This window comes from Sturnus vulgaris, chromosome 2 (genome assembly GCF_052056855.1).
Source record: "Sturnus vulgaris isolate bStuVul1 chromosome 2, bStuVul1.hap1, whole genome shotgun sequence".
Classification (NCBI taxonomy): Eukaryota; Metazoa; Chordata; class Aves; order Passeriformes; family Sturnidae; genus Sturnus; species Sturnus vulgaris.
In genome coordinates, this window is record NC_142244.1 from 118,112,092 (window position 1) to 118,123,477 (window position 11,386).

Genomic DNA, 11,386 nt, shown 5'->3' on the forward strand with positions numbered 1-11,386 from the left:
CAGCTCAGGAGATTTCCTGAGTCTGATCAGGAAATCACTGAGCAGGGGATTCTCCTCTCCCAGTCCTATAAAAACCAACCCAAGCACCAAATTTCCCACTCAACACTGAACAAATTCCCTATTGATGGAGCAATTAGGATGGCAATTATCACTTACATCCTAATTACCCAGTTCAGGTCATTATGTCATTACCTTCGCAGTCACCATTCAAGCTAAAAAAAAAAAAATCATTAAAATCCTTTATTTTAAAATGCCAACTAAAACCATCATGAAATACAGAACATAATGAAATACACAGCGACAGTAAAATTTCTTTTTTACTACTGTATTATATTACAGCTAAAATTAACTTTGAAATTCAATATTTTTATCTAAATTAAATGTTTTGTAGGCTTTTTTTTTTTTTTTTTCCAAAACCAACTCTCCACAGGGAATTTGGTTGTCTCCCAGTCTTACACAAAGTGACAAAGTTTAGGATTCTTTTTCTAACCAATGACATCCCCAATTTAAATCATCTCTTTTCCCTCCTGCTGCCTGATGAATTCCTCAGCATGAGCTGAAATCCCACCAAAGTCGTATTTCTGGTGTCAAAAATACTTTCCAAAAGTGGGTAATTTTAGCTCTGCTGGAACCAAGAGAGAAAAACTTGCCCAAATCAAAGATGGCTTCAGGATGGAAACAGAAAAAAAAAAAAAAGTGGGAGACTTGGAAAATGTTATTAGAAAATAAATTAAGACAATAATGAAATTAAGAGGCTGATAGTTGTCAGAACAGGGTCAATAGAAGAGTTGGTGATTTCCTGCTAAACCAGGGTTTAAACTTTATGAGAACTGATGGAATTTGGGGTTCAGCATTAGGAATTCTCACCAAGGCTGAGTTTGTCACACTCTCCTCATCCCAGGCACTATTGGAGATGGAAATACTGAACGTTCCTTGCCTGGACTCTGCAGGATCAGGAATTTTTTTTTAGGAGTTGGAGCTTTTATCAATGGTGCAGGAACAGATGCATCTCCCTGGGGTGAGGAGGGAAAATCCAGGAAGAAAAGCACCAAGGGGCTGGGACAGAGTGGTTGGGAAGGGGACAAAGCCATCCCATCCTGAGTAATCAGAATTTAATTTTCCTCTTTCTTTTTGGGATGTGGAGCCTCCAGTGCAGAGGGAAGGGCTCCCCCTCAGCCACCTGCAGGAGCTGGTGAGCAGGAATGGGCTCATTCCCAAGGGAATAGCACAGCTCTGCCATCCCTCAGCAAGGAATTTGGGTTTGCAAGCTCAGGTTGCCTTTCCCTGTGGAATTCAATTCCAGCCTGGCACATCCTTGGCGCTGGTGCAGGAGGTGAAATCCCTGCCCAAAATCTGGAGTGGGTGATGGAAGCTGAAACCTGGATCTGACCTCCAAAACCTGGATGTGAGCAGGGAATGAGGCACCTCCAAAACCTGGATCTGAGCATGGAATCAGGCACCCCAAAACTTGGATCTGAGCATGGAATGAGGCACCCCAAAACCTGGATCTGAGCATGGAATGAGGAACCTCCAAACCTGGATCTGAGCATGGAATCAGGCACCCCAAAACTTGGATCTGAGCATGGAATGAGGCACCCCAAAACCTGGATCTGAGCATGGAATGAGGAACCTCCAAAACCTGGATCTGAGCATGAAATGAGGCACCTCCAAACCTGGATCTGATCAGGGAATGAGGAACCCCAAAACTTGGATCCGAGCAGGGAGTGAGGAACCTCCAAACCTGGATCTGAGCAGGGAATGAGGCACCTCCAACTCTGCATCCCGATTCTGTTGCTTGGGAAAACAGAAGCTGGGTGTGCAGAGCAGGAATTCTCAGAGCTGCTGGAAATCAGGCTGGAATCTCCTCTTGGTGCTGGCACAGCAGAAATTGGATCCAATTTTGGATGGTGTCACCTGTCCCCTTCTGGAAAACAGCCCCATTGGGGAGAAGGAACAAAAGTGGAAGCTGCAAATGTTTCTGCCTTTAAACATCTCCCGTTTTCCAGCAGCAATGGGAATGTGGCTGCTGGGAGCTGGAATTGCAGATCCTGACTCCAACAGAGCCAACACCACAGGGAAACCAAAGGAACAGAATCCAAAACCAACTCCAATCCCTAATTGGCCTCTGCTGCAGCCAGGGGCTGGGAAAATGCACCTGTCCAAAAAAAGAGAGGTCTCTGCTGGAAAGCTGAAACTCTGGAATTCCAAGGACAAGTGTGGAAAGCCAAGAGAGTGGTTTGGATTTCAGCTTGGATATCAGCTGGAAGTAGCAGCCTTGGAACAGTTCTGAGGAGATCAGGCTCTGAAAATTCCCTTTAAGGATGTGGAAATTGATTTATTCCACATGGAATAAATCAATTCCAGACGGTTGGATTGGCCCAAACAGTGACAAAATCCCATAATAGCAACACTTTATCGTGGCAGAAAAGATACAGGGAAAACAGGGAGAGAAAAACATCACAGGAGCAAAATGTGAAATTCCAGACAGTAAAAACCTGTGGAAGGAGAATTAGGAAACAATGCTTCCTGTAAAATTGTTGGGAATTCTTTTCCACTCAGTAACAACGAGCAAACACACAAAGCAACGTAAAGGAAGCTGAGAGGAAACCCCAACATTCAGACTCACAATTTTATAGGATTTCATAGGATTTTTACTGCTAGAACCAAATGCCTCAAGGTTCTCACAGTGTCTGCCCCAACCACTTGGCTTTGCAGATTCCAGAGTTTTTCCAATGAATTCTTGGACCAAGAGCAGCGATCTGGAGCCCCCTGCCAGCATTTCCCTCCCCACACCTCCCACCCTGCATTCCAGGGCACAGCCTGAGCACCCCTGAGCCCCGTGGGGACCTGCAGAAGACACCCCGAAACTGGGACACCCCGAAACTGTGACACCCCGAAACTGGGACTCCCCGAAACTGGGACACCCCAAAACTGTGACATCCCAAAACTGTGACACCCCAAACTGCAATACCCCAAACTGAGACACCCCAAAACTGGGACACCCCAAAACTGGGACACCCCAAAACTGGGACACCCCGAAACTGGGACTCCCCGAAACTGGGACACCCCAAAACTGTGATACCCCGAAACTGGGACACCCCGAAACTGGGACACCCCGAAACTGTGATACCCCAAAACTGGGACACCCCGAAACTGTGACACCCCAAAACTGTGACACCCCAAAACTGTGACACTCCAAAACTGGGACACCCCAAAACTGGGACTCCCCGAAACTGGGACTCCCCGAAACTGGGACATCCCGAAACTGGGACACCCCGAAACTGGGACACCCCAAAACTGGGACTCCCCGAAACTGGGACTCCCCGAAACTGGGACACCCCAAACTGGGACACCCCAAACTGGGACACCCCAAAACTGTGATACCCCGAAACTGGGACATCCCAGAACTGGGACACCCCAAAACTGCAACACCCCAAACTGCAACACCCCAAACTGCAACACCTCAAAATTGCAATACCCCAAAATTGCAATACCCCAAAACTGCAACCCCCCCCCCCTTTGGTTCCTGTAGCCACCCTGGGGCAGCAGCAGCAGCTCTGTGGGATTCCATGAGGAGGGGGCTGACCCTAAACCCTGAAGGAATTGTTTGGGATTGTTGGCACAGGGTGTCACATCCCCAAGGGCTCCAGCTGGGAATGGTCAGCCCTGAGGGGCTCTGGGGGGGACATCAGGAGAATGGAATGGGATGGATTGAAGGGGCCTTAAAGCCCATCCCACTGATCCCATCCCACTGATCCCATCCCACTGATCCCATCCCATCCCACCCAGTGCCACCCCTGCCATGGCAGGGACACCTCCCACTGTCCCAATGTCCAACCTGGAACTGAACATTCCAGGGATGCAGGGGCAGCCACAGCTGCTCTGGGCACCCTGTGCCAGCCCTGCCCACCCCATCCCAGGGAACAATTCCTGCCCAAAATCCCATCCAGCCCTGCCCTGTGGCACTGGGAGCCATTCCCCATTGTCCTGTCTCCAAGCCCTTGGGAATGGGATGTCCTGGTCCCTCCTCATTTTCCTGGTTTAGGGCAGCCAAGTGTGGAAAAGCTGAAAAATGCACGACCACTGTCCAAAACTGCTGCAGACCAAACCAGTCCAAGTCCAGCACGTGCCTCCAGATCCCTGAAATAACTTTCATTCCTTGTGGAGAGTCTGGACACTGATCCTCCACAATTTCCCATCATTTGAGGCTGGGCACAGAGGCTGCAGTGGCTGCTCCTGCTGGCACAGTCACAGCCAGGGCTCACTGGCAGCTCTGACCTCCCCAAAAAAATTAGGGAATAAAGAATACCAGGACATGTTGTCCCAGCTGGGACAGTAAAGAAGGGTGATCCCTTCTCCCAAGAGCCAAGGCATGAAAACACGACAGGAACAGCCCAGCAGGGAATTCACCTCCAGCCTCTCATCCAAAGTCCTGGAGCTGCAATAACACAGGTTTCACTCCAGTGCCTTCCACAGCCTGGCACAGCTTTTCCTGAAGGAAAATGATCCCTGGGTAGGCTGGACAGAAGGAAAATTTATAAAAAACCCACATTTTCACACATCCCTGAGGACCGAGTCCGTGCTCAGCCCCTCATTCCTGGGGTGGTTTTTGCTGCTCTGCTGCTGCAGGTCCAGCAAGGCAGAGCTGTTGATGATGATGAAGGTGTCCTTGGTGTCCTTGCTGTCCTTGCTGTCCTTGGTGTCCTTGCTGTCCTTGCTCTCAGCTCCTGGCAGCTCCACCTGGCCCCGGGCTGGGCTCAGCTTCCCCGAGTACAGGTAATCCATGTAGTTCTCAGGCTTGCTGGAAACAATATTGCTGAGCATCATGACGAAGAGGAGGAAGCCGAAGAAGCCGACGATGATGAGGATGTAGAAGGAGGCCATGATCTCCTCCTGCAGCTCCAGGGCAGGGTTGCTGTAGTTGTTGAACCTCAGGGCTTTTTTTTGTTCCATGGACATGTGGAGTAAATTGGGCAGCACCGAGCTGCTGTTGGTGTGGTTGCTCAAAGCCATCGCAGCTTCCACGCCAGAGGCCAAATCTAAACAAAAAAAAACATTTAAAAAAAGAGAAAAAGAATCGATTAGCTGAGCCCAGAGCCTTCACACCACGCCCTGTCCTCTGCTCTGGGGATTCCTGCACCTGGAATGTTCAGCTGGAGGAGCCCCCAGGTCAGAGCTCACCTGAGCTGCAGCTCCCATCTCTGCTCCCCGGGATGGGATCCAGCCTGGAGCTGAGCCAGGAGCCCTCCTCACACCCCAAAATGTGCAACATCCCTGGAGGATGGAGCTCGGGGAGTGCCAGGGGGCCAGGGCAGCATCTCTGGGGATGTCCCAACCCTGGGCACCCTCCTGGAGCTCAGAGCTCGGGGGCTGCAGCACCCAGGGAGAGGCTGGAGCTGGGCCAGGAGGGATTTAGGATGGATTTTAGGGCAAGGCTCTTCCCCCAGAGGGTGCTGGGCACTGCCCAGGCTCCCCAGGGAATGGGCACAGAGCTCCAGGAGCTGCCAGGGATGCCCAGGCTGGGATTTTGGGGATTTTGGGTGGGATCAATGATCCCTGGGGGTTTATTCCCACTCAGGATATCCCATTATTCCATCCTCCAGCTGCACATCTGACAGGCAGGAGATCCACAGAGGAAGCCAGTGGTGAGTTAGGGCAGGAATTCAGGGAATCCAAAGGTGTGCTGTCCTGTGTGGAAAACGGGAATTTCCACATTTCCACGGGCACACACACACAGTTCCTCCCCCCCAGGATGTTTTTGTTCTGCTGCTGATGCAGCATCAAAGTCAGAATTGAGGAATAACGCTGCCAGTTGCAGGGATTACCTCAGTGGGAATGGGATGAAAAGGACCTGACCAAGAGGAGAGGAAATCAATACTGGGATTGTCACAGGATCAAGAATGGTTTGGGTTGGGAGGGACCCCAAATCCCCCCCAGAGCCACCCCTGCCATGGCAGGGACACCTCCCACTTGTCCCAGTGTCCAACCTGGAACTGAACATTCAGGGATCCAGGGGCAGCCACAGCAAATCTGGGCATTGCCTCTAAGAAAACCACAAAATCCTGCCATTCTGAAAAAAAAAAAAATGTGCTCCATCTCCCAATCCCACACCCAAAAATAAGCTTTTGGCAGCAACAATTTCCCAATTTTGTCAGAAATCCTTGGATCATTTTTAGCTCTCTGAAATGCCTGCTTGGAGAAGAATGTGATCATCTTAGATGAGCTTTGTGCCAATGTGCCCATGAGGGTTTGGAAATCGAATCCAAGACTTTCATCCCAAACATGCAATTTTTGGCTAATTTAAAGCCATTCCCTTTCCTGGTGCTGAAGCCCTGGCACAGAATTCCCAGAGCAGCCCCTGGATCCCTGGAATGTTCAGTTCCAGGTTGGACATTGGCACAGTGGGAGGTGTCCCTGCCATGGCAGGGGTGGCACTGGGGGGATTTGGGATCCCTCCCAACCCAAACCATTCCACAATTCCTTGTCTGAGTTTTCCTTGCTTTTCATCCCGTTTTGATTAACCAGTGTAGCTCATCGAGTGTCTTTAAAAATGAGAAACAACTCTTGGAGCCAAAGCTCACCTGTTTTACAACACCTGAGGGTTTGAGTCTGCCTTAAATTTCCTACAAGAACTTGTTTTAAAAAGTGAGCTCCAAAATTTTAAAAGTGTGGTTTAAAAAGTGGGTTTAAGACAGTGCCTTTACATTTAAAACTTCAAATTAATGGGAATAATACAATAAAAGAAAAAAGAAGCTGAAAAAAATATGGAGACTAAAGAGTAGATATTCCTGCCAGCATCCCTTGTGAGAATTTGTCTTTCCCAAACGAGCTGGGGATCTGCTGGAGATAAATCCAGCACTGAGAGAGAAAAGAAACAATGGGATGGATTGCACTGATTGAAGAATTTAAAAAAAAAAGTTATTTGCCTTTTACAAACTGAAGGTTTGCTGATCAATGAAATTGGATATTGAAAGATGAAAGAAGCAATGGGGAAAGCCATGAATTCTGTAAGAATTAAAAATGAAAAGGGAGGGTTGTACATTAGAGGGGAATCTTAGGGAAGTCTGTGCCTCTCAAGGACCTCAGCCCATGGGGAAAGAGAGAGGGAAATGTGGATGGGAAATTGGGATAAAACGAGGTGAGGCCTCCAAAAATCTGAGAGATGCCAGGGGAATGTCCCATGGCCTCTGCCTTTATTCCAATAAAGCAAAAAGGATTCCTCTGTCTCCTTTTTGTACATAAACCTCTGGTGTTTGTGGATTAATTTTCCTGACACCTGGCTGCAGGCAGGAATTGTCTGATCCTCCCTCCGGGGAATTTCAGCCCTCCTGGCTCAGGGAATTGTGACATTTCCTCCCCTGCTGCCCTGGGATGAGCCCCTGGAATTCTCCTGGATGTGGGGGATGATGGAGGATGGACATTTCCTGTCCTTGCCATTCCCTGTTAATGGCTGTGTGGATCCTGCTCCTCCTGGAATTTCCCGGTGCCCAAATCACCACGGCTGGGCCTGGGGGATCCAGGATTGTGGAGATTTACAGAACAATCCCAGGAATTCCAGCAGCTCTGGGTGTGTGGGGTCACGAGGTTCAGGTGGAGCTTTGAGTTAAACAGGATTTTTTTTTTCTCTATAGGAAATAGAAAAGCAAAACCTCAAATTGCTTTTTTTTCTTTTTTTTTTCTTTTTTTCTTTTTTTTTTTTTTTTTTGCTTTTATTTGTTTGTTTTGTTTGTTTTTTTATTTCTTTGTGTGTGTGTGTGTGTGTGCAGAGGCGTGGCTCACACAAACACAGCTCAGAGTGCAGCCAGCAGGGCTGGATTAGTCAGGAGGGACAAATCCTGGAATTCCAGAGAATGGGAAAATCCTGAACTGGGAGGAATTCCAGAGAATTGAAAAATCCTGAACTGGGAGGGAATTCCAGAGAATGGGAAAATCCTGAACTGGGAGGGAATTCCAGAGAATGGGAAAATCCTGAACTGGGAGAGAATTCAAGATAAGGGACAATCCTGAACTGGGAGGGAATTCCAGATAAGGGACAAATCAAATCCTGAACTGGGATGGAATTCCAGAGAATAGAAAAATCCTGAAGTGGGAGGGAATTCCAGATAAGACAAATCCTGAACTGGGAGGGAATTCCAGGCAAGGAAAAATCCTGAACTGGGAGGGAATTCCAGAGAATGGGAAAATTCTGAACTGGGAGGGAATGCCAGACTAGGGACCAATAATGGAATTCCAGACATGAAAAATCCTGAACTGAGAGGGAATTCCAGGCAAGACAAACCCTGAACTGGAGGGAATTCCAGAGAATGGGAAAATCCTGAACTGGGATGGAATTCCAGATAAGACAAATCCTGTCTTGGAGGGAATTCCAGCCGAGCTGGGATCCCTGGAAGTGTCCCCTGCCCTGATGAGCTCGGATGTCCCTCCCAGCCCAGCCCATTCCTGATCAACATCAGGATCAGAAATGGATCCAAAGAAATCCAAAAGATCCCCTCACACCTGGAGGTTTGCATTCATTTCTCCTCCCCTTCCACACACAAACACATTCAAACGGAAAAACAGCTGCAAGTCCCTGTTATATATAAAATATATCTATTTATAGCTATTTTTATAGGTTTATATACATTTTTATATATTTAAATATGTTTTTATCTATTTATATGTATATGTATATGTATTTATATATCCCATATGTATATATTTTATATCTATTAAATATATTAAAATGTATTTTACATTTATATATAATACATCTTCTATAGAAATTATATTATTATATATAAATTATGTCTATCCCATCTATATATTTTATAGATATAAAATATAAGTCTATTCTATATTCATATAATATAAATATATAAATTGTAATTTATATTCTATCATATAGATTCTATATAAATTATAATTTATATTATATATCAAAATATATATACATCCCACATGCATATATTCTATACATTAAAATGTATTTTAATATATGCAAATTTCATACGAATTATAATTTATACTATATATAAATTATTTCTATTACTTATTTTATATATATTCTATGTATTATATATACACACACATTATATATAAAAATACATATATAAAATATATATTTTCTTATATACATATTTTATATATATACTATATATAAATATATATTAAAAATATAAATCATAATCATATTAGTTTAAGATATAAACATTACATACACACGTACACACATATATATAAAATATATATTAAAATATATATGTCTTATATACATATTATTTTTATATATATTAATTATATATTTATTTCTATTTTTATTTATATTTCTTTTATTTATTTATTTATTATTAATTTTTATCCACACACATATATAAACACCTATATAAAATATATATTTCTTATATACATATTATTTTAGATATATAATATATATATAAATATATATATTAAAATATATGTCTTATAAACATATTATTTTTATATATACATTACATACATAAGTACATACATAAAAATAGATATAAAATATATATGTGTTATGTACATATTATTTTTAGATCGATACATATATATAAAATATCTATTAAAATAGATATTATATATATACATTACATACATACCTACATATAAATAAATAGATATAAAATAGATATGTTATATACGTATTATTTTGGATATCTACATATGTATTCACACACACACACATATATATAAAATAAAAAATATATACACACACACCTAATTCCTATATAAACCCAACACCATCCTGAGCTCATTTTAAAAACCATTCCCGACAACACGAGCCTCAAACGCAGCTGATTTTCAGGAAGGGAAAAAAAAAAAAAATTAAAAATTAAAACCCCCAACAAATGCATCCAAACAAATGAAAAATCGCAATCTGGAAGAAATATTAATTAGATTAAACCTCGCTGCTTTACCTGCCCGCCGCTCGCTCCCCGCCGCTGTCGCTGTCGCTGTCTCTGTGCCCGTGGCTGTCGCGGGAGGATTTAACCCTTTAGGGGGCAGGGTTAACCCTTTAGGGGGCAGGGTTTAACCCTTTAGGGGGCCGGACTTCCCCATTCAGGGGGGTCAGGATTTTAACCCTTTAGGGGGCCGGATTTTAACCCTTTAGGGAGCAGGATTTCAGCATTCAGGGGGCAGGATTTCACCCATTCAGGGGGCCGGATTTCCCCATTTAGGGGGCCGGATTTTAACCCTTTAGTGGGTCGGATTCCCCCATTTAGGGGGTCGGATTTCCCCATTTAGGGGGCCGGATTTTAACCCTTTAGTGGGTCGGATTTCCCCATTTAGGGGGCCGGATTCCCCCCATTTAGGGGGCCGGATTTTAACCCTTTAGTGGGTCGGATTCCCCCATTTAGGGAGCAGGATTTCTCCGTTTAGGGAGCAGGATTTCACCCATTTAGTGGGTCGGATTCCCCCATTTAGGGGGTCGGATTTCCCCGTTTAGGAAGCAGGATTTCTCCGTTTAGGGGGCCGGATTTCCCCATTTAGGAGCAGGATTTCACCCATTTAGGGGGCCGGATTTCCCCATTTAGGGGGCCGGATTTCCCCATTTAGGGAGCAGGATTTCACCCATTTAGGGGGCCGGATTTCCCCATTTAGGGGGCCGGATTTCCCCATTTAGGGAGCAGGATTTCTCCGTTTAGGGAGCAGGATTTCACCCATTTAGGGGGCCGGATTTCCCCATGCAGGGCGCACACCGGAGGAGTGGCCCGGCCGAGCCGGGATGATCACGCAGGGAGTGGCCGGCCGGGATTGCCGCACCTGGCAGGTGACAAAAGCGACAGCAGCGTCCCTGCTCGGCCACCCGGGGGAGGGCTCAGGAGATTTGTTCGGGAGGGTTTTTTGTGTTGGCTAAGAGAGGACGCGGTGGGACTGAGCGGATTTTGGGGGTTTTTGGCCATAAATTTTGGTCGTCAGGAACAGCTGGGTGCTCCCTCGAGGGGTTTGGGTGAGCCAGAGGAATCAGGGAATGGTGGGAGTGCCTGAGCTGGGAATGAACCACCAGGATCCGTGAATTCCTTTCTTTTCCCTGCCCAGACCCCAGGAATTCCTTGAGTCGAGAATGAACCATCAGGATCCGTGAATTCCATTCTTTTCCCTGCCCAGACCCCAGGAATTCCTTGAGTCAAAGGAGCCATCAGGATCAGTGAATCCAAATCCCTTCCCTGCCCATTCCCCAGGAATTCCCTGAGCTGGAATGAACCATCAGGATCCGTGAATTCTTTTCTTTTCCCTGCCAGACCCCCAGGAATTCCTTGAGTCAAAGGAGCCATCAGGATCCGTGAATCCAAATCCCTTCCCTGCCCAGACCCCAGGAATTCCTTGAGTCAAAGGAGCCATGAGGATCAGTAAATTCCATTTTTTTTCCCAGCTCAGACCCAGG

The 11,386-nt window shown here is 45.7% G+C and overlaps 1 protein-coding gene across 2 annotated transcripts; it reads right to left on the minus strand.

Moving 5' to 3' along the window:
* Nucleotides 1–225: 225 nt before the first annotated feature.
* LOC148224993 (uncharacterized) lies at nt 226–10,069 on the minus strand. 2 transcript variants are annotated; one of them, XR_015801882.1, is made up of 3 exons: nt 9,918–10,069; nt 3,361–5,039; nt 226–3,153 (listed from the first exon to the last, which is right to left on the minus strand). XR_015801882.1 is itself a non-coding variant. In XM_088160538.1 (2 exons), exon 2 carries the CDS (start codon nt 5,011–5,013, stop codon nt 4,555–4,557), a length of 459 nt encoding a protein of 152 aa, XP_088016664.1. In that variant the 5' UTR covers nt 5,014–5,039; nt 9,918–10,069; the 3' UTR covers nt 226–4,554. The 2 variants fall into 2 exon arrangements, 1 of the variants encoding a protein (XP_088016664.1); XM_088160538.1 differs by having other exon boundaries at nt 226–5,039.
* Between the last annotated feature and the right edge of the window lie 1,317 nt (nt 10,070–11,386).

Excerpts from the sequence above, each read along its gene's own strand:
- LOC148224993 (XM_088160538.1), bottom strand. The coding sequence starts at position 5,013 with ATGGCTTTGAGCAACCACACCAACAGCAGCTCGGTGCTGCCCAATTTA.